This window comes from Anomalospiza imberbis, chromosome 1 (genome assembly GCF_031753505.1).
Source record: "Anomalospiza imberbis isolate Cuckoo-Finch-1a 21T00152 chromosome 1, ASM3175350v1, whole genome shotgun sequence".
NCBI lineage: Eukaryota > Metazoa > Chordata > Aves > Passeriformes > Viduidae > Anomalospiza > Anomalospiza imberbis.
Window position 1 is genome coordinate 65,480,978 of NC_089681.1, and position 23,629 is coordinate 65,504,606.

Consider the following 23,629-nt stretch of genomic DNA (forward strand, 5'->3'; position numbering starts at 1 on the left):
AGAGCACACAGAGATGGTAAATGCTTTGTTAAGAGGTGAATTGTAGCATGTAAGGAGATCAAGTAGCTGGGCTTGGACTTTTTCAGCAGGACAGACTGGCCTGTATTGGTTCCCAAAGAGTTCCCCATGTAAAATTAATCTGCAAGGATATTAGCATATGAATATTGCAGCTTATAAACTGATACTCTGGCTGAATAACTCTCCATAACTAATGCCAACACTTTGCATGGTTTTTGATACTTGTATTAAAAAACCCTACTTCTGAAATATGATTTTATCAAATAGTTGGTATGTTATTAGACTGGTGAAGTCAGTTACCCACTCCAAACATAATAGTATGTAAATTAAGCTAAAAGTTAATTTTACATTTTCCTTGAGCAATGAAATGACATCCTGATGGATATTGCATTTTAATGTTCTTCTGGTTGATCATATTATATTTTCTTTCTCCTGTTATTTCCCATAAACAGTATAATTTTATAGTGCTGGCAACCTATATACTAAATACCACAGTGAAACAATGGGAACTGTATTGTTCTCTATATACTGACAAATCTCTTTGCTTAATGTGCATTCAATAAAGATAAAATAGCAAATGTTATTAAACCAGGGGAAAAATGCAATGAAAGTTATTAATATGTTTTTTCTGTTGTGTTATACATGTTTAAATTTTTTTGTTTTCTTTAAAAATACAATTTGGAATAAGACAGCAAGGAAAAACTACATCATAAAAGTGCAATAGCAATGAAGGTATTTGTTTCAGTGCAGCCTCAAAAGACAAGAGAGCCCATTTCTTTTTTTGGGCAGTGGGAGAGAGTATTAAATGCTGTTCTCTGTTTTCAATTAAACAGCAGCATTAAATATGAAATAAAAGTTTAAGAATTAATAATTTTTCCTTCCTCAGCCAAGTTTCCTCACAGATTTTAAAAGTATTGTACCCAGAGGAGGAATTTAAAAAATGACTAGCTGTTTTTTATACTTCCATTCCACAAAATTGCAATATTATCATTCATCATGAGCTACATATGGAAAAAAAAACAAAAAAAAACAACAAAAAAAAAACCAAAAAAAAAAACTTAAAGAGCCTTTACCTAGAGGTCTTTTAGTCCACATTGTCTCACAGGAGTGTTAGTCAGTATGGGAAAGTGCCTGTCACTTGTCAGTAGATGGTCTGTGTTTGAGAAGCCTCAGCTGGTTGCCTGTTTTTTGCTCATGCTGTCGGGCTGTGTAATGATTTCAGTGCTGTCTCCATCCTTGGGGATGGAAAAGTCCAAACACAGAAGCTGCTCATAGAGGAGCATCACCTGTCTGTGCTCCTGGTGCCCATGAGAGCCAAATGGCACCTCTCTGGAGGCTTTGTTGGAAGAGTGTTGGCCAAGGTGGTTCCTTCCAGGACAGCAGTAAGTCAAAGGGTTGAGCTAGGAATGCAACTAAGAAGGTGAAAACTATATCTATTAAGGAGTTAAGTTAGAGATGTAGTTGGCAAAGATCATATACTGTGATTAGAGCTTAACAAGGATACTAATTTGTACCATGTGGGGATAACTGAAACAAGGTTGGGAGTGACAGGTGATATATGAAGTATTGTAACGAGTGCATGAACCATAAATACCACTGGCTTCTAAGAATGAAAGGTGGTTTGGACTGTGACCTGCCAGCCAAGGAGCCCTGCCAACTTGATACGGGTAAAGAGTTTGCCATGAGGAAGGTGTCTTATTGTTGGAACCCTGGGTGCTGAGAATTTTAAACTTTCTGTGCTGAAAGGCACAGACCCATAAAAGAGCACTGCATTTGACCTGAGGCTGTGGAGAAGGCTTCCAAAATTGATTAATAGCACTGGGATTACGGGTGTGTAGTTGGTTAGAAGTGTGTAATATCACAGGGTAGAAAACTTAGAATTTGGGGTTTTAGAATATAGTAATAAATATGAAGCAAAATGGAGGTTTTAGGGCAGAGACAGGTTGTTCTTCTTCATGGGCTTGGGTGGAATTTTGTAATTGGACAGAAAAGTCTGCACTGTGGGTTTTGAGTGATCAGTTATTGGGCTAAAAGGGAAAATTATTTAGGTGTTATTTCTTAATTGGATAGTTTAGCCTTAAACAACCACGTAACAAGAGATAGTTGGCCATTTTGTGCCTTGCTAATGAAAGACTGCAGAACTCAGGACTGTGAGACTATAACATGGATAAGAAAAAATAAACACCTGAGTCTGAACACGAACTATCATCTCAAGTGCCTTCAGTCCTGATCCTGATAGAGGTAGAAAAAGCAAGCAGAGAACCCATATCTTACTTCCTCTTCAGAAGCCTACTTACCCACAATTAAAGAGGACAGTTGCACAGCCATAATGGATATTCAGCTAATTATAATATGAGGTGAGAGCTAATGTTTATGTAATAGGCATCATAGAAACTGTCCTGGAAACCATCTGAATATGTAAAACCTTTTTGGATAAATAGAGAGCAGGAGTTTGTGACTTTTTTACACGTCTTTGGGAGGTTACTCCCCATGTGTCCAGTGCTGTAATAAATACACCCTCTTTTCAACTTTAATTAGTTGAAGAATTGTTTGTCCGTGCTTCAGCAGTTCTTCCACAGGGCTGTTTCTTCCCATTCTTAGCCCCCAGTCTCGCCTTTCCCACCTCTCCCAGCTGTAGCCAGTGACTGTGGGCTGCCTATTGCCCTGACTGCTGCTGTTGGAGCTGGTGGAGGTCACGGCTGTTGCTCCATGCTTTAACTCCATCTCAGGGCCTGCCTGAGCTTTTGGTGCCAAGCTGCAGGTCCTGGGGTGGCCATGGTGAGCATATGTCCTGCTGGAGGGAAAGCTGCTGTCCCCTTGCTGGCAGAAGCTGTACCATGGTGCTGGGCAGGGCCTGGCTGTGTCCTGCCATGGGCAGTGTGCCTGTCTCCCTCCAAAGCCCTGCATTCCTGTGGAGAGTTGAGTATCTATTGGGAACTGAGCAGGACAGAACTCCATATGCATTTTGACCCCTGGGTGCTTCTCTGTGCTGCTTCATACTGCTTGGGAGAAACTTCGTAGGATTCTTCTTTTTTAAAAACCTGAAAAAACCTGTAAAAAACCTAAAAAAACCTGTACAGCTACAGGCTGTCTCTGGTTTTGTCCATGCTCCACCCCTTGAAGCACCTTATATAACTTGACTGACTTCAAGCCATCATTAAGAATTCTACTTCTGCCAGGCACTGTAAGTGAGGAAATCTTAAGGCAGGAGAGGACTTTTCTCTTTTGAAAATAAGGCGTGGGTGTCTGGGTTGGTTTTATTATTAGCACTGCCTCACAGCTTTACCCACTGGATCACTACTACAGTAACATAATATATAATAAGATATATTTCTAAGTGTCAAGACGTCTCATTTAAAGCTTTACTCAATTTTAAATCCATGTGGAAATGGAAGACCTTTAAAATACTTAATAAATTCTAATCTTAATCATATTCATAATTATTAAAATTTGAAATAGGTTGAAATACTTAAGGTAAGTGAAATGAGAAAACTAATAAAGAGCATGAAACACACTGGAGAAATGGAGGAATAATTACTAAACATTAAGAAATCTAAAATGGCCAAACATGAAAAAGCCTTTATTTCCAATAAGCATTTATTTAAAAGTTTTGCAATAGTTTAATAATATAAAAGGAGTTTTAAAAAATTAATTGAATGTTAAGTGCAGCAGAATGGAGAGATGTGATTAAATACATTAAAACTTCTACTAGTCCTGTTTCTGGTCTTCAGAAACAATTTTGGTTCTGTCAGTTCTTGAGAGAGTTGTGTCGCCTGTCAGCAAGGAGACATCACTATCATTGTTGCTGTTAATAATAATTATTAGTATTATGGTAATAGTAGTTTTCATAATAAGTAGTGCCTAGAATTAGCAGGGTACTATGGCTGAAGACACTAGCTTGTTCAGTTTTGTACAGGCCAAACAAAAGATTTCTCTCTTCCAAGGACTGTGTAATCTAAGCATGAAAGGAAGGACCTCTTTGGTTTTAATTAAAAATTATACACAGGTAATCAAAATGTTTGCCTTGTATTGTTTAATCCTTTTTTTTTTTTTTTTTATTTTTTGCTAGTGAATGAAAAGAGGTATTTAAATGGTGCACTTCACAATGTAATCTGTGTGAGAAAATGGCATTGAATCTTTTAAAAATTGAAACTAGTAATTGTATTTGTATTTTAGGGATTACTTACCTTGACCATGCTGGTTCAGCGCTTTTCCCAGAGAGTCTACTTAAAGCTTTTACTGATGACCTCAGGAACAACACTTATGGTAAGTGCAAAGCAACGTTCCCATGAGTCTTCTCAAGTTTCTAAATCATTCAAAACTGAGTTTCTTGGAAGAGGCCTTCTGCAGGCTTTTTAATGCTGCTGTAAAGTAGTTGGAAGACCAGTGCTTTTACAAAGGAAGCACAGGCCTTTGTGTCACCCCTAGCTTCATTCTTTGGTGGCCAAGGACCTGTCTATGTTGGTAAAGAAGAAAGATCAAAGCAAACGTGGCTCTGTTGCATGACTCTTTTAAGGGCACCAGGCTTGGGATAAAGAAATACATTTTAGCTATAAGCACTGTTCATTCTTTGTGTTTTTTTTCCATACAAAAATGCAAACCTAGTTTCTTATGCAAGGACCAGAATCCAGAATCACCGTCCTTCTCTGAGTCATCAAAAAGAGCTTATACTGTGACTCAGTATAAGAATTCTACTCAGAAGAAAGCATAGCTCAAAGATCCCAAGTGAATTTAGGCACAAGAATAGGTGCTATTAGACTTTGCTCTGCTCTGACTATTAGACTTTGGTGCATACTCAGAAAAAGAATAGGTGTTGCCAAAGCAATCCTGTGCAGAGGAATGTGAGTAAAAGTATCTACAGAATTGCATAATATCTGGGTGGAGATTTAACTCTTACAGCACCACCTGTAAGTACTTCATCCCCAGATCCTCTACCTAAACCTTTCATTTCTTTCTGATGGTATTATCTAGCCAAGAATCACACACTGATTGTGATTTTATACAAAGTCAGCAGCATCCATGGTATAAGAAATATTGATACTGTGTGAGACAATTTACATTAGAGTGAGTCATGCTCAACCAGAAAAAAAAAAAACTGCACAGTATTATGCTGTGAGAAGTCCTACTGAAGTAATCAAATTTCCTATGGTGTGTTACTGTCTGTGGATCATGTGTCCTTTTTGCTAGTTTTATGTCTTTCTTGTTCTCCCTGATACATGGAACAAAGGGATTCCTCACTTGGGAACTAGGTACCACTGCTTTACAAGAAAATGCTTGTTCACTCCAGCACTGGCACACATGTGCTTATCACCTGGGCAAGCCACTTGAGAGTTTTGGGTAGTTTTCATTTTCCATGTGTCATTATGTCATTTCCCCCTATTCTTTTTCTTGAATGCTGGAAAGGCTGGGATCCAGAGCATAAATTTGAGTTCCACTACAAAATAAGTGTTATTCTTTATAGAGATAGGGGCTTTTTTTTCCTGTTATAACAAAATACATTGATTTGATTACATTCAAGATCTCCTATTCAAGTGCATGCCAGTGGTACAAAAATTAACGTTCTATCACCACAGAAATTGTAAAGTGAAATGTCTGCGCTCTAATCTTAGTTTCTTCAAACAACATTGGGCTCAACCCTTTTAATAAGTGCCATCTGTGGCAGAAAAAAAAATAATTTGTGAATCAATTGAGTGCTTGTGATAGAAATAGTAGTACTGCCAGTTTGGGGCACATTTGCATACTACCTATAATGCTATAGGAAAACAAATTGTATATTTTTATTGGTATTTTCATCTAAAATTATAACAAGAGCTCCAGCTTGGTCAATATTTTTTTCCAGTTACATCTCATACTCTAAGGACAGTAAATGCTGTCTAAGGACAGTATAGGAAGAGTTAATTTAACAAACAGATGTGAATGAAGGGGGGAATTTGACTTACAGCTTTTTTATTTTCTTGGTGATAATCTACAGGCCCAAAGATCTGTAGTTAAGCTGTTGCATGTGTAAATGAGGGAAACTAATATAAGCAAAAGATAGTCTCACTTCTTATTTGAAAATATTTGAATTGGAAATTACAGAAATGCAACATCAGACATGAAAAGTCTAAGTTTTGGGTTTGAGCTCTAAAGTTATTATTTCAACACCTTCACTCAACAACTTTCAGCAGTGTAACTTTTAAATTTTGGAAAGAGTAGCTAATATTGGAGCCTACTGCAAAAACTGTGTTAATATAGCAATTTTTTCCTTATTCCCTTTCCAAACTGTTTTTGCATGTTCTCTAAGTATTTGTTAATAGGAAAGTGTGCTGTGTCCGAGTGAATTTTGCTGGAATCTTTTTGCTCAGGAAGATAAAATCATGCTGTCTTAAATGTTATATATGCTTATGCTGAGCTGGGCTAAGGTGGCTACTAATTCTGCAATAAAATTTATATTTTGATGAATTATTTGAATTTCAGACACTAAAAAAACAAGGATTAATTCTTCTATCCAATCATGATTGTCTGTTATCTCCAGATCCTGCCTTTTGCTTCTTAGCTACTGCACAAATACGTTTATGAATGTACATTCTGTCTATAGTTTTTCTAGTTTGTGCATATGCAGGTTCATTTTCTTTTTAGGGGAACTGCCTAAATATTAGTAAGAGATCCAGCTGAAGTTTCTAGGTCTGTCATAATTACTTTATCCTTTTGTATCTCTGTTCTTTTGACTAAGGGGCTTCAGGGAATTGCTGTGAAGTACACATTGAATCTTTATCATCTTTTAGGCTCTCTTGGTGTAATAGTTTGATAAAAGAGAAATTTAATAGCAAAATTGTGATTAATGATTAATTTCTGTATCTCTATTGTCTCCTAGGCAACCCTCATAGTCAGAATATCAGCAGCAAGCTGACATATGACACAATCGAGCATGTTCGATACAGGTAGAATAATCTTTATTTCAGATGTTGTGTGATGGACTTAATAGCTTTCATTTTGGTTAGGCCTGCACTGTTTTGATGACTTTGATGTGATACCATTTTCTAAGGGTCATCTGTAATGCCTAAAGAAAACACCTCACTTTTAAAACACGAGGTATTTGGACAATCAAGTCTAGAATCATATAAATTCTTTTTCTCCCAGATGCTCAAATCCTCGAAGTCCTGTAGTTAATTTAGTGCTGTGATACAAGTCCAGAGTTAATTAAGATGTAGTACTTGGAATTTCAGAAGGGATTATTAGTAAGATGGTATGATAAGATAGTAAGGTGACATGAGGTGCAAAAACATGGTTAAAATTCAGATAAATGGGGTGTAATGGCTTGTCAGAACTTACAAAAAGCTTATGGGAATGTGTACATTGTTTTACAGCAGGTACTTTCACTGGAGTAATAAAATACCTTTTAAAGCAGTTTTAGTATAACTTTTAAGAGTAGAAAGAAAAAAGGTAAAATTGAGTGTTGGGGGTTCTGGGGCTTTCTGCAAGAAAATGAACTGATTAAATAAAGTATTCCTTTGAAAGTTCTGGATGGAGTGTGCTGAAGGTACACATCTTGCAACTGATTTGTCATGATTTACATGATGATGAAATATACCACTTAGGCACTTTGTTATTGGTTTTAAGGATTTGTTTCAGAAAACTCTTGATATTTTATAAAATACATTTTTATCATAGAATATGGATGCTTTGAGTTTATTTGCCTGCTTTTAATGATACTCTTAAGGCAAGTAAAGAATGTAATGGATTCCTATTTTATTTTCTTCCTTGAAAGTAAATATTTCCCCAAAATACATCACAGAATTCAGATCAATAGCATTGTAGTGTTCATAGTTGTAATGAGGAAAATCTGTTTTATACCTTTCTGCTGCATTTTCTCTGACTGTTTTTAAGGGAGTGTAAAAAACCCAAGATTTCTAGTTGGATGCTGCTGCTGGCTACAATCTGTTTCCCCCTTCCCATCTCCAGCTTTTCTGGAGAAAGCATTTCTTTTTGCTTCTGCCACAGCCCTATATTAATGCTGTGCAGGATGACAACCTATTAATGTATGGCCAAATGAAATGAAAGCAACTACCCATGAGGAATAGCTGTCTTCAGAAGCCGACACTTACAGCCAGTTATAGCAATACCCACAGTCTGCAGTCTTTTGATCAGACCTGTGTGCTCACATGCAGAGGTAGCATTCTGATTTCCATTTACTGAGTGCTGTTGCAATGTTGCTGTTTCACAGCTCTGCTTAAGAAGGCACAGTAGGAAGTGTAACTGCTTTTAGAATAATTACTATTGTACTGTGTGTTCTTCATTGTTAGGGAGTAAGGAAATAGGCTTTCACTGACTAAAAACCTAGATCACTTGAAAAGAATTTACATCTTCAGCATGTTTTATTTTGGATGCTGCTTTTAAAAAAGCTTGAGACTTTTTTAAGGGTAGAATAGGAGATGACAGTGTTAGTACTGAGGGGTTTTTTGTGTGTTTTGTTTTTGTTTTTTAAAAAATGCTCTCTGCATCTGAATGAACATTTTTTGTTATTACACCTGATAGAAATTTTCATCGGTCTCTAAAGAAATGCAGCCATTTTTAAACTCCCAGTAAAAATTTAAAAAGCATAGTCATCAAAAAGGCATTGTCATAAAAATTCGGGAAGAAAATGCCCCAAACCTACAGTCAATAAGTCAGCTATCCAAAATGCAATAAAAGTATATTAAAAATCTATACCTCTATGCCATTGCAGCTAATCAAAATAAGCAGTATGACAAGACAGGGAGACAGGCAGCTCTGTCCTGCATCACAGTGCGTAGATTGGATTTCCTCAGTGAAATTCAGCAGGTAGTTTTAGAAATCTTAAAAATAGTTGCCAGCTTTTAATTTGGCTCTTGGCACGTGGCTGCGGTCAGAAGGGTCGCTTTTTTTCAGTGTTTGACTCCAAGAAAATGCTATTTTATTTTTTTTTAATTATTTTCTAAATTTGTTTTTCTGATGTGATGGTACAATCAACTAATTAAAAATTTACACCAAACTTAATTTCATATGTATTTTTGCTGATATAGGTGACAGCAGTAGCAGAATAGACTTTGCTTATCTGTTGATGTACAGTGTTTAATGTTACAAAGCTGAGGGATTTGGTTTTACCTTCATATCTGCTTGACAGAGAGAAACCATTCTTAGAATATGTCTTTGCAAGAGAATAACATAAATAATTAAATAATCGAGTCAGTGGATGTTTTCTCAGATTTTCAATTTTATAATAAAATGCTTTACCTCTTGACCGACTCAAGTGCAATCAGATTAGAAATAACTATTTTATTCTTAAAAACATTGCTTCTCTTTTCTTAATGTGGACTGCTGAGTGATTTTAAACATTGTGCATACTTCAACATTAACCATGAGTGATGCTGAAAAGAGGAAGAAAGAAATACAATAAACCTTACTGAAATATATTAAATGTATGTGTCAAAAGATAATAGATCTTTTTTTTATTACTTTACTTATGGATGTATGGCACTGCCATTGCTCCATTTCCACACAGCTAGAGAGCAGGAGTACAATATCTCATTATGATGCTGCAGTTAATGTAACTCAGAAATTCATTACACTGAGTATTAAATAACCCTTTTCCCATATGCAAGCATTTTAAAATACTAGATTTCTGAATATTTTAACACATTGTCCTCGTGGATCTTGCAGTTACAATAGGAAATAGTACAGCAGTGTCTTCTAACCAGAATCAGACTGAAGTTGTTTGAAATCTGTGGTATGTTTAAGATATACAACAAGTTACAGGATACTTTTTTGTGTACACACAGTGTGGTTATAGAATTTTGATGTTCATCCTTGAAATTTCAGGTCCTGTGAAGTGTTAAGCGGAATCATAACTTGGGAATTCAAATATATATTTTTTAAAAAGGCCAGAAATTTCAGTTATGATTTTGGTACCAAGCATCTCCTAGATTGTGGCAATATATATATTACAGAATTTTCTCGTTGAAGCAAAAAAGATTGAGCATTGAGCTAAATGGGATCAAGTTAAAATTGAGAACCAAAACATGTTTTTCTATAAGGGCTTCTCTCAAAATATGCTGTCTAAGTGAACTGTAAGAGGAGATTAATCAGTACATACAATCAAAAACAGGTACAGTGGGCATGCACAAAATGACTATAAATGGCTCAGTGTTTTAAAAATATATTTGTTTCTGTGATAAAACACCCAGGTGGTACCAGATTATGCTAAGGAAGCAGTCTCATAAGTACTGTTTATAATTTCATTTGCATTGTAGTTTTAGAGAACACTTCATGATAGCAAGATAGAACTTTGCATTCCTTCTGCAAGAGTCATACCTTGCTTATGAAATAAGTTTCCATTCCAAGTCTTTTCTTTAAGTTCACACATTTTGAAATGGTGTTTTGTTCAAGATAGGGATTTTGTTTAATTCACAGGTTTAAGCAGTTCCATGTCTGGACCTGATACATACATGAAAATGGCTTGACCTTTTCTGCACAGTAAGAAGTAGTAGATACGGTATCTTCTTAGTATCGATTTGTTCTTTGCAAAGGTCATTGACAGGAGACCGTATGGATGAGTGACATCTGAGCACTGCATCCTGTCCTCCTTAATGGCACCCATCAACTTGAAAACCTTGTTTCCAGTCTAGGGTGGTTCAGCCCTTCTGCATGCTTGTTTTGGAATACCACATGTAATCACTGCTTTTCCTGATCCCACTGCTCAGTGGGACAACTCTGAAGTAACACAGTCAGGGAAGTCCAGCAAAAGGTCACCGTGCTCAGTGCAGTGACTGTACATGTAAATGAGAGAGGCATTAGAAGATAATTAGGAATAATGGATAGGTTTTTTGGAAGAGCTTAGGCAAGAGGGCTGATCTTTTCCTTGTGGTTCATGAAATTATTTAGGCGTGCAATTAAACAATCCCAGTGTGCCCCCAGTGAGTGGCTGAGCCCACTGTGGGCTCTGTCATGTGCTGAGTGACAGCACAGCAGGAGCTTTGATGCAGATGCTTCTTGTTTTTCCCTCAGCCACACCTAGCCTTTTGTGCAAAGGACTCAATTTTATAAACAGTTGTTTCTATGAGCCAATCCATTAACTTTGGAGGGTTTACTCTTTGCAATCCTATGCAAGGTCATAAAATGCTTCTGGTCAGGGTACCAGAGTTAAGAGACTGTTTTAAGAAGTAAAATCACTTTGTTGTACTTTGGAACTTTTCTCCTGGACTTTCAGCTCTTTTAAAATAAATTCATTAATCATTAACTTGATGAGCTGAAGCTTTAGAAAGGAATTTGCTAATACTTTCTGTTACTCTTCTGGTTGTCAGCTTTATACCTTCATATATATGGAAGGTAGTGAATAAAATTGGTACATGCGCAGTCATGCTCTCTGATGAAACTTTGTTGCATAGAGAGTCAAATCTGGAATGTTTCATTTATTGAAAAAAATAAATACGTCAGTAAAATAAATTAAAAGCTGGAGGTCAAGATTTCTATGAACAAAAAGGATTAAATGCTTCTGGGAAATTCTGAGTTTTATTACTATGGGTGGCTACAATGTTTTACATAGAGGTCTGAAAAAGACTGGATACAACCTTTTTTTTTTTTTTCTTTCTGATTCAGAAAAGAACCCCTCAGGACTCTATTTTTATAATATGTTTGTGAGAAAGAAGCTATGGAGAATAAGTTTAAATGCGATCTTTCTGTGCCATTGCTCTCTAGATAACATTCAGAGTAGGAAGAGTGATACAGGCTTACTTGGGTTCAGGTTTAGTTCACATTTTTTTTTGAATGGCACGCTGGCTTGATGCGTCCTCAGCTGTGTTTTTGGCTGGGACCCAATGTCCTCTGTGCCTGTGAGGAGGTCTTTGAAAGGGCACATGAGCTGATGAGTTAGATAGTCCAGCTGGAACAAAACACTGATAAAAATAGTGAAATTTCTCCAATGCAAATTCCTTTTTTCCATTTTCTCAGTCTCATTGTCTTTTTGAGGATTGATATGGAAGCTTTTTTTCCCCTCCCAAGGCTATACAATACTGATAGAAGAAATGTAGTGTTCCTCCCTCTTCTGGGTTTGCAGCTGCTTTTCCTAAGAAGCAGCATTGTGAGACACCAGTGGGTGACCTTTCTGGTGACATTTGTGTTGCCTTGGATGTTCAAGGAGCAGTAGCACTGTCCTGCCTGGCTGCTGGGAGCGCTAGCAATTCCTTTGCCAACTCCAGGGGAGCCTGACAACTTCATTAGTGGCTTACATGGTTATTTGTATTTCAAGTAAGGCTTTTGGAAGACCAGATATTTAGCACAAATATAATTTCTGCCATCCTCTCTGTGCACCTGTTGTGCTTGACAACTTTGTTTTGGCTTCAGTGCACTGCTGTTTCTCAGCACAAGTAATGTAGCATTGGAGAGGTGCTCCATCTGACTGATTTTGAGAAATTTTGAAAGCCGCCTTCAGTTATGTATGTTGTTCAAAATTCAGCTGATTTTTTTCATGTCTAATTTTTTTGACTTCTATGGATACTTTCTGTTTTGCTCCATCTGAAACTGGCTTAATGATCCTGCAGCAAGAAGTGCATGACTGACAAATTTTAACTTGTGCTGTTCATACCTTATGTCATATTTAAAATCATAACTTTGGGAAATACTAATTCATCTACTTTTTTAGAAACACAGAGATAATTTATTTCTGGCCCTTTTAAAATAATCTCTAATAATCTTTCTGTGAAGTTAGCAAATCCAGTATTGAGCTCTATTTTGACTCTTACTCATTTCACTTGCAAAGCAGTATTTCATTTATTGTTATAATTAAGCTGTTGAGGACACACTGAAGCATTCCCAAGGCCTTCCATGGTGCCTGCCATCTGTGTCTCAATGAATCTGAAATTCTGGTATCATTGCTGCTGCAAGACAGAGTGTTTTGCATTCATCCTTTATTTTCTATCTGAAAATCTTTTCTACCTTGCTGCACTTTTAACTAGCAGATTTGAGTCCTTAAAAAGTCATCATTTGCACTGTGAGTCTTTTTGCTCCCATTCAAAATTCTGACTGCCAGTTCTGACTCTATTTACTATTCTGTTCCCTTGGCACTTGGGTACTGTTTTTGTTGCCCCCACTGCATGATCCTTAGTGATTAGGATTTTTAATACTTTAAACACTGGTTTCCACTGATGTACTTTTATTATAAAGTCCACCTAAGTGAATAGCTATTAGTGTTGCCTATGTTTTTATTATTATGAATGGGGGCTAACTAATTCATGACTTAATATTTAAATTTTGAATATATATATTTTAACTACAGGTGAACTTCTCATCTCCTGAATATAGCAATGTATTCAGGATATCCTGCTTTTTTTTCTTCAGAAGCAGATATGATATGCAAGTAGTAGTAACTTTGGGGTAGGTGCCTCTGCAATGTTTGAATGATTTTATCACATTTCTTTTTACTCTTAGAGTTATCTTCTGCCCCTGTTACATCAAACGTAACTGTGGCTGCCTTCTCATCTGTGATAATGCCAGTTTATTCTCTGCATTGTTGCAGATTATCTGTAGCTCATCTGGTCTTCTTATAGACAGAGCAAACACATTTACTTTGTCAAATGATGGCACAAGCCTTCAGCTCCCTTTCTCTAATGAGCATGTTGTTTACAGCAGCCATGCCAGATGCTGTAGTCCCAACACTGTTTTTTTTGCTGCCATCTCCAACCTGCTGTCTTGCTGAAATTCTCAGTTAATATCCCATGTCTCTTAGCAGTTTTTTTCTTCCCCCCAGCACTGAGACTGCACCTGGCCGCAGGCAGGTGCCAGCTAGCTGTGTTCGTTAAATGTATAACAGCCTCTTGCTGAGGTCGTGGCTGCCCTGATGAAAACTTTTCTGTGGCAAAAGGCAGGCAGCTGCCCGGCTTCTAGGCTGCCCAGGGGATGTGTTAAACACCACAGGGAGCAGAGCCAGCAGAGCACTGCAGCAGCAGAAAAAACTGAGGAGTGCAGAAAGATGGGCAGTGACTGTCAAGGGGAGAGGGTGTGGTATAACCCAGCCGCCTTAACCTAGACAGGGATGAAATGAGTATGTTTGTGCCCAGTAGAGGTATTACAGTGCCAAGTTTCAGGACAGCCAGGTCATAAACATATCCCAGCTGATATCGTTCAAGAATATGAGAATGCACGTAACCTTCAGGGTTTTTGTGTTTTATCTCCAGCTATTACAGAGTACTTTTCATATAGTGTTAATGATCTTTCCCCATTGTAAGGAATAGAATACTCCCTCTTACACTGGGTCTTGAGAAACCAGTATCCTTTTGTTCCTACACCAAAATTCTGTGTTGCTTATAGGTATTTGTGGTCTGTTCTACTGTTAACCCCTTCTGATGTATTTAAGTAAAGGAGACCTGTTTTCATAGGCTGAACAAGATATACTCCTCTAGATACTACTTCCAAAATGCATCCTTCATCCCTTATGCCAATCTCAATGACTCTGCTTCTGGGCCTGATCCAAATTACCTTAATCTTTCTGAAGTGACCAAAATAGAATGGGGTTGTTGAAGTAAATCCTGCAGCCTGGCAATTGAGGGTTTGGTAACTGAGACATATTAAAAGATTCTTGAGATGATGGTGTGACCTCATCAAGTCTTCTGGGTGCTATGCGAAGACCAAAAGTATTGTAAAGCTAAGGAAATGGCATGAGCATTTCAAACAAATAAAGGAAATCTAGTGGCACAACAGATTTCCAGAGAGAAAGAAAGCACATCTTTCTGGGAATTCTTCTAGAGTGTAATAAATTTGTTGGAACGTGATCTTTCTTGTTCGTTGTTGTTATGAAACTGCATGCTAGGCTAGAAGGGATAATGTGGTCCACAAACTGGTTAATACTTACAAGAACGGAGCAAAAATCAAAGAAGATTGTGAGATTTTGTACAGAGGGTTTTTGTTTATAGGTACCACAATGACTTAAAGAAGAGAAAATAATTTGATTAAACTTGATCACTTTAAGCATTTAGTTCTTTGAATCTAAATGCACTAATTTTAATTGGTAATTTGAAATAATAGCAAATAAGTACCTAAAACTCAGAACTTTGTAGTCTATGCTGGCAGTATTAGTCAGTTCCTTCTGGCTTTCATTATTCTTTCTGTTGTTTCTCTGCTGATTCCATTGATTCAAGTTCCTTACCTGTTTTAAACTTTTTTCTAGCTCAGAGGTTGTAAGCAAATATGGTGTCCTTGAAATTAAAGGCTGCCTTTAAGAAGCAGCACGAGTCATGGTAAAATACAGGAATATGAAAGATAAAGCAAAACTTAACAGAACTGTCTCATTTATATTAAGGTTAATAACAATTAGTGAATCCAGGTTTAATTTTCTCAATTTTAATAGAGTATTTGATATGTGTCAAGGCAGAAGAAAATTGCATCATTGATATTATTGAATGCCAGCTCAGTAACATGTTGTGAATAATTTAGAATTTATTTCAAACTTTTGGATGGTGGGACTCCTTAGAGGAGTATGATGTATAAAATTTGTATTTTATGGAGACTCCCTAGGCTTGTAATGAATCCAGTGTTCACAGGCAATGGTTCTCAAATGAGCTTTTCAGCGCTCAGGTTTTCTCAGCCATCCACTCACCACTTCTTTTATTTTGTCTGTTTTTACCCTTTTAAAAGTGTTTAAAATTTCAATACTTTTTTTTTTTTGCAAATACCTTCACGTGATAAAAAGGAGAGCTTAGACACATTAAACAATTTTTGCAAAATCTGTCAGTGGTCACAGACCAGGTATTTCTGACTTGTGAGTAAACTATGTATGAAATCAGTATTGCTTTACAGGAAGGGGAAAAAAATGAACACAAAATTACAAAAATTCATGAACAACATTAAAACTGACCTCTAGAATATAAGGCTGAGGCTTCTGTGCTAGCAAGGGAAGCACTCTGCAGCAGAGATGTGAGGCACAATCCTAGTTACTTTTCCCCTGATAAAAAAAAAGAAATTCACTTACTTATTGGTGCCAAATTCTTGTATGTTGTTGAATTCAGTCTTCTTTTAAGAGCCTGGCTCTCTGGTAAGTTGGGTGTGAAACTTCCAGTTCAATGACTCTCCAGCTAACTAGCAACAGGAGAAAGAGATCTGCCTGCCAGTAAAAGCTTGTCCCAAGATACATACCATCTTGCTGTGAATTCATAAAAGAAGAAAGTTATTTTATTTCACATAGATCTGTCTTCTTGTGAAAGGTCTGCTAAGGAAGGCAGGAGCTGGGACAACATAGTAGCTAATTAATTAGACCTTACTTCCTATCATGTACTCTTGCCAAATAAAATAGTATTTCTTATCCTTGAAGGACTCTATATCCATCTTTGGGTTTTGTTTGTAGCAATGTGAATCATATGATGCTGAAAGTCAAGAAAGAGGAAAAGGATGAAGCACATACTAATTTCTCTAAAAGACTTGCAACTCAAAGCACAGTATTACATGAATGTTGACAGTTATTTTTCCTCTTTTCCCCTTCTTACTCAATTTGGTGTACACACCTTCTCACAACACTGAACATGAAGTAATTAGCACTGCTAAGTGTGAATTTATTACATCTTGTAGAAGACTTTGTCAGAGGAATCTCTGTCCTCCAAGCCTTATGACCCTTCTATAGTAACATCTTCAGCCAAATGGCTTTCCAGCATCTTATCATAGCCATACAGTTTAAAAATGACAGGACACCCAGCAAGAATTTGTGATCAACCCCTTTCCACTTGGCAAGGCCTGTGACAGCTCTGAATTGCCAGGCATGAATTGCTCACACAGAGCAACACACTTCATTGCATTGTCCACAGGGTGCAGTCATAACCAGCACCTCCTCAGTATTCCACAATTCCAGATTCCAGCACCAGACTCCAGGTGCTTTAGCCCTGTTGTTGATACTCAAGTGCTTACAGCTCTGATTTTCATGGGCAACCAGGGGGAAAGTTACCTCAGCTCTTTTTAACACAACTGAAAAAGAGATACCTGAGGAAATCAAAAGGGCCCCAAATTTACCAAAGACAACAACATGAGTATTTTGTTAAACACAAACAGCTTTGAAATATATCAGCGCTATCTTTCAAATTACAAGAGTTGTTCAGGGCCTGAGACTTCAGATTAAGAGAATTAAATTTCCAAAATTCAGTGGAGTGTGTGCTTATTTAATTAAAAGCAGACAGAATTTCATTTGCACTTCATTGTTAAGAATGCCACCTATAATATCACATTTCAACAATGCAGCTTAACTCAAATTTATACTAAAAGCATACTTCATCAAACTCATTCTGAAGTTCATTAGAAAAGCTAAATGCCAGTACTATTTGCTGTGGCAATCCCATCCTATTTAGATGTTTAAATAGGCAAACATGGTCAGATAAACTTCACAGCGGATTGTGAATTTTCTGTGTTTTTTCAGATGAAGTCTTCTCTGTCTGAACCTCTGTGTGAACTACATGATGTATCCTTGATTTTAAATTTTCACAGATATGGCTCAATGCATTGAAAAAATATCTTGCTTGTGTGTGCGCCTATAAAGTAAACCAGGTTATTTTATTTTCCTTTCAGAAAGGAAGCAGCATATTATACTCATCACTGGGCTATGTTCCACACAGCAAGGACAGAAAGTTACCCTTTTGCACTGCCTTCAGACAATGCATATGTTAGGTTAGCACAAAACCTTCCCCCACCCAAAGAAGAAAGAAAGAGACTTAAAACAAGCAAGAGCATACCATTTATTACGACAACCACTCAAGACAGCTGACAAGCGTTCCTGGAATGCTGGAGGCCTCCCTCCTTCATCTATGCAACTTTGTCAGCCAAGTAGGAGGGAGGAGAGGCACTGCTCCTACCTGTTTTGGTTCAGGCATGTCTGGTTAGCTGAATTATACCATGGTTGTTTAGGATTCTTCCTTGGCTGAGGTAACCTGTTGCTGACAGATTTACAAACTCCTTTCAGCCGACTTCTGCAACACATTGAGCTCATCACAAACACAGGCATTTTGTGTCGGAGTCATGGACAATAATGCAGAAATTACCTGCTTCTAGCACACTCTTTACACAGCAGGAACATGACCAAGAAGAGTTAGAAGGTCTGTTTTAATCAAGGCTCAGTCACTGCCTTCATATACTGTCTCAGCCACAATGCTTCAGAGGTCCATCAACTGGTCTCATTCCAATTTCAAAACATGGGAGCACCCAAATTGCTAACAAGGCAGGCTTTAATAACACTTATTGTAAATGTCTTGTTACGTGATTGCAGAAAAAAATCAAATTATCAAAACTGTACATAATTACCTTTTGCAGGGAAGGAACCATTCCTCAGGTATGTTATTGAAACATTATACAATGTGTAGGATATTGACAAGAGTTCACATTAAGCATTTTGGCATAAAGTTTTACACATGTGGTGGGCTGTTTGGTCCTTGGAAGGCCAGACAGGCACCTCCCAGAGTGCTTGTACATGGGGACTTTAGGGTTTGCAGTGTGTTGGTGTGGGACCAAAGGCTTTAGAGCCCTGCAAGATGAGCAAGGCAGCTATTGTCTAACATTGTTAGACAATGTCTAACCTGTCTTTCCAAATCAAGACATGTAAAAAAGAGTTGCTGTTTCTTGAGTTTGGAATAGTCAAATTTAAATGTTTCACTGGAGGGTTTTTTTTTTTTTTTTTTTTTTTTTTGCCAAGACCTCCATTCAAACTGTTTCAGAACCACGTATTAGAGGTAGAAATCATTTTGTGTATGTTTATATGTGGTTTATGTGTTTTGGAGTAATCTCAGTTTTATTTTCACAGCTTAAAGTATTTTTTCACCTCCATTATAAGTAATTTAAAACCAGTGGCATATATATATTTTCTATGTCATTTGCTCTACTTTCATTTTCAAGTCTAATTGACATTTACTTGCAATGGATTTGAGCTATCAAATCACTAAACCCATTACTATAGCAGAATCACTCTGCCTTTAGGGTGTATTTATATTTCTACATTAGCAGATTTGTGTTTTGTACCTATTTAGTGGAATTCTCTGTATAAAACTCAAGAGAAATGGAAATTAAACACTATCTTTTTGTTCCCTCTTTCTAGATGCAAGAATTTTGCTCATGTAGCTATACTGACTTCTTATCATATACCTGGCCAATATAGTAACTATGGCCGTAGAACTAGCTAAATATGGAATTAAGCATTTGGGAAAACAATATTCAACATAACTTTTCAAGAATTCAGAGTTGCAGTGCACAATTTACAGCTTAATGGACCTTTACATTTTCTGAGATGTTCATTTTAAATGAGACAGATTGCTTGGCAGTGTTTAATAAAAAGTTCGATTACATACAATGTATAAAATGAAGACTTTGAAATTAGGCATGTTCAGAAGCAATTTCTCTCAAGCACACGCGGGTTGCTATAGAAGGAGAGCATGTGTGAATGAACATGTGTGAACTTGATGGCTTAGAATATAATTACTGAGGTTCTCAGCATATTGTAAGTGATTTAAAATTTGTGAATGGCAACTCTCTGTGAAGGTTTAATCACAGCAAAATGTAAGTGTTGTTAAACTTGTTTTTACAACTACAGTGAAAGAATTACCCTCATGATTTATTCTGTGTAGCATACAGATCAGTGTCACTTTTTAGAAGGAAAGGCAAAAACAGCAAAGCATTATTTAGTGAACAGAGGGCATTCTGATGGGGCATTCTGTGTTTGAAGACAGCTTTTAAGGGAGCTGTAGGAGAAGTTGTCACATGAATAATGCTCTACCAGCTTTGGTCACGTGCTGTCTCCCATGGGCTCCTTCCATGCCTTTTCCAGAGGTAACACCTTTTGTACCAGCAGACTGGAGCTGTTGACAGTCGCTTGAAGTCCAAATGCGGAGCTGGAGCAGTAGGGACACACACATGTGCACGTTACCAGCTGTGGTGAAGAGGGGTCATTTTGGGCAGGCAGCAAGACAGGTGAATGGACGTGGTCAAAACCAGGCTTGCAGCAGCTCATGATAATGCCTATGGCATGTGGCATGTCTTGGGTCCCAGCTAGCCTGGGCATCTGTCTTTGAGAGTGGAGCTGTAAGATGGTAAGTACTGCCCTGGAATGTGGCCTGTCGGTGCTCTGAGTGGACATTCAAATTGCTTGAGACTTACACTGACTCAAGAATCTGGGGCTGGAAGATCCAGGATTCTGGGTATCGCTTGGTAGAGATCAGCTTTCTGAAGGCTTTGCATAAGGAAATTTTGTTCTCAACCAGTCCCATACATTATTCCCATTGTTAATGGTGTCAGAGGAGTTGTGGTAGATGGATTTTGGCTATTTGTAACTTCAAAGCTTTTGGGTCTAGCACAAGCAAGTGTGTTGCTGAGGAAAAGTTACTGATACAATGTAAAGAAGAAAATGAAAATCCTAAATTCTTCCTAGAAAATTGTGAGAAGATTATTATTGAGTTATGCAACAATTTAAGGTCTGTTAGACCTACAATAAAATAAATACATGTTCCTCCATGCATTGGTAGTCCCGCTACTACTAAACTTTCTGAACTTACAGTGTTTATAGTTTGTTGAGTACAATCTGTTATGCTAATAGTGTTATATTTGCTTATTTATATAGGTAATTTTAAATGGAGCCTTTCACCATTGTACTAGGTGCTTTACAGAAAAAATTAAAAACATAAATCACAAAGCTACCTGCAGTGGATACAGTAAGCTAGGGCTGCTGATAAAAATGACCACAAATGCATATAGCTGAATTCTCTGAAACAAAACTAAAGACAGATAAATTGATGCAAGTCAGGAGAGAAGAACTGCTAGTCAGATGCAAAAATTAAACAGTGACTCTCTGTACTTTCTTCTGGATCCCAGCAGCAGTTTGTACTGGGCCAAATTGACTAATGGACTAGAAGTAGGGTTCTGACAAATTTAATTATATATTTTCTACATTTCTTGAATAAATATTTCCTCCCTTTTCCTCAGTCTCTCTGCTCTAGATATGTTCTTATGGGTTTGTCTGCTGATTTCATAACAATGCAAAGGGATTATGTTTTCTTTCTGCTACTGTGGGCAGGTGATTTGGCTACAGAAAAGAGCTTTGTGAGGCAGAGCAGCATTATATGCAGAACCCTGGTTTTGTGCTCTTTACTACCTGTGTAATGTGTGTGATGTGCCTAGAAGGCTGGTAATGTGAAGGGGAAAAAAACCTCAGCAAATTCAAGTCTGTGGGTGGTAGGCTACTGAGACAGAAAACTCTGTGATCGTTACATATGCAATTCTATTTCTGAGAGCAGAAATAGGAGCAGTCTGAGGTGAGAAGCCCTAAAATAATTTTGAAAACTCAGAGGGCTTTTGTAGTGCTATATGGCTGCCATGATTTTATTTTTATTGGTTATATTTTTTTCCATTTTGCTAGCACACCTTTTAAACCCAAGTTTTTTAAGAAATTCTGGTTGAGAAGTTTTTCAGCCATTTTCACATCCTCTTAATGCTGAGCTCCACATTTTAGGACTTTAGACTTTGTCTTACTTCATGACATGGTATAAGACTGATTGCATACTATTATCGCCCAGAGAAGAGTTACACTTTAAGGAGAAAAGATGTACTGCCATTCATCACTGTTTTCTATGATCTTCAAACTTTTTCTTGCTTGTTTGGTATCCAAAGTATTATTTTCTGATTTCATAGACTACATTGGTTTTACCTGACTGTTTAACTCCTTGGCCCCTCTTCACTGATATCATTGTTAGGCACTTCATTATGTATTTTCCAGTTTAAAAGAAACTATGAGCTCACTTATATCCTGATAGTGTCTGTGTAAAATAGATTGTCTGATCAGCCTTGCTGCTTCTGAAGAGCTGCTAGAAAAGCAGCAGCCTTCAGGTTCTTGCCTGGTGCCTGCCTTGAAAAAATTTGGAAAGGATGCCTTGGACATGAGAATTGTGTCATGGCAGCAAACATTAAGAAAATACTCTGCATTTTATAAACTGCTAACCAAGTAATTACAAGACAAATGCCAGAACAGAGTTTACGATTCCAGCTTTTTTTTGCCTCCATGGGACTCGGGGGTCTTGCATCTGGCCCTTTGTTTTATGTCTGCAAAAAAACTTGTGTCTCTTGTCTACAAGAGGAATGGTGCTTGTATTGACTGTGAAATTGTGAAATTGTGAGATTGTGGGTGTTAAAGCCCACAGTTGTGACTTCTGCTCCCAAGACAAAACTTGACATGGTCTCTGTAAATATTAGGATACTTATGGTATCTCCCTTTTAGTTTTTGAATGTTTCTGGATTGACAGTACTAGTAAAAAGCACTGTAGCTTGTTATTAGGCTCAAATGAGCATTTTGCTTGACTGCCTGGCTTGGCTTCTGAGAGGTAGCATATAGCAACATCCTGCTCACTTTTTTCTCACTGGGTGTAGTTATGCAAGTCTATTTCAACTGCAGCTGAGACACTCAGTATTTATTTTTTTTTTGTTTCAGGAGTCTCTGAGACCTTCTCCCCTCAGTTGTACTGATCTGAAATTTGACAGCTTCCTCAGGAAGTGCTTGAGGTAGAGATCATACCAGAGGTTGTGACATGATATAAAGTTCTCCCTATCCCCCCAAAAAGGCTGCATTTTTACCACTGGGGTTTGTCTTTATGATCATCTGTGAGTTTTTATTGTGCTGATTTGCTTCTGACAACAAGACAGAGAAGTTACACCAACAAAGAGAATTGAGGTTCGATAATCAGAGGCAAGGGAATGTATGAAGTAGAAAAACATGAAGTACATCCTATTCATGCATGTCTAGCATGTAGTCCCCAAGGATATTTTCTTAAGCAGTCTTTTCTACCTGATTTGGCCCACAGGTTTAAAACTTCACATTTTTTTCCCTGAGGGTGCCACTAACCATTGGTCAACAGACTTGGTCCCTAAACACCTCTTTTATCCAATTATTATTAATTATATGGAAAAGAAGTACTAAGTGGACAAAGAAGAGGCACATTGTCTCTTTCAGCTAGTTTATGTGTAACTGGAATTTGTGTGAGCTTCCTGGTCTCAGTCTTGCATAATAAACAACTGTGGTTCATTTTTTAATGGAGTTTTAGCTATTCTGGGGATTCCTTTTGTCTCTCCTAGGGTGTTTGGTCTTATCCTTTGTGAAACATGGAAAACAAAGCCACAAACACTTGTGTGTTCAAGAAAACCCATTCTCCCCAAACCTTTCCTGTTCAGCATTTGGAAGAGTTACCTGCAAAGTTTTCCTACTGTAGTAATTGAACAGACTCATAATACTATGAGGGAGTTGTACCCATTTGCAGCAATTGCAATATCAATTTCAATTTTCTTCTGCCTAAGTCACTGGAATTGGTTTGCTGCCAAGCACAGTGCACTGTTCTGGTAGAATATTTTGTCCCACAAATGTCTGTAATATCTAATGCTGTTTTTCATAGTGAATAAATAAATTGATGTGGTGTCTGAGTTTTTATCCAGTGAGAATTGATCCAGACTTTTCTTCCTTTTATCACTGATTTTGAATTTAATTACCTACATGTAAGCATCTCAGATTGAACACACAAAATAAATGCCATGCAGCTTTGAGCACAAAGGATTGGATGGTAGCAATTGCACTGTTTACATTATTTGATAATTGCCATAAGTCTGTGTGTATAAATTAGAGGGATCC

At 37.4% G+C, this 23,629-nt stretch overlaps 1 protein-coding gene across 9 annotated transcripts in view; it reads left to right on the forward strand.

The window, feature by feature from the left end:
* Positions 1-23,629, forward strand: part of MOCOS (molybdenum cofactor sulfurase) — a 223,742-nt gene that overhangs the window by 34,620 nt on the left and 165,493 nt on the right. For 6 of the 9 annotated variants that reach the window (XR_011000724.1, XM_068195381.1, XM_068195370.1 and 3 more), the window contains exons 2-3: positions 4,195-4,284; positions 6,872-6,938. The exons of 1 other annotated variant lie outside the window; for it this stretch is intronic. Coding sequence is in view for 5 of the 8 variants with exons in the window: in XM_068195381.1 (XP_068051482.1) it covers positions 4,195-4,284; positions 6,872-6,938 (157 nt within the window). In the remaining 3 variants the exon portion in view is untranslated. The remainder of the gene's footprint in view (positions 1-4,194; positions 4,285-6,871; positions 6,939-23,629) is intronic. 2 more of the 9 variants (XM_068195409.1, XM_068195419.1) reach the window with 1 other exon arrangement.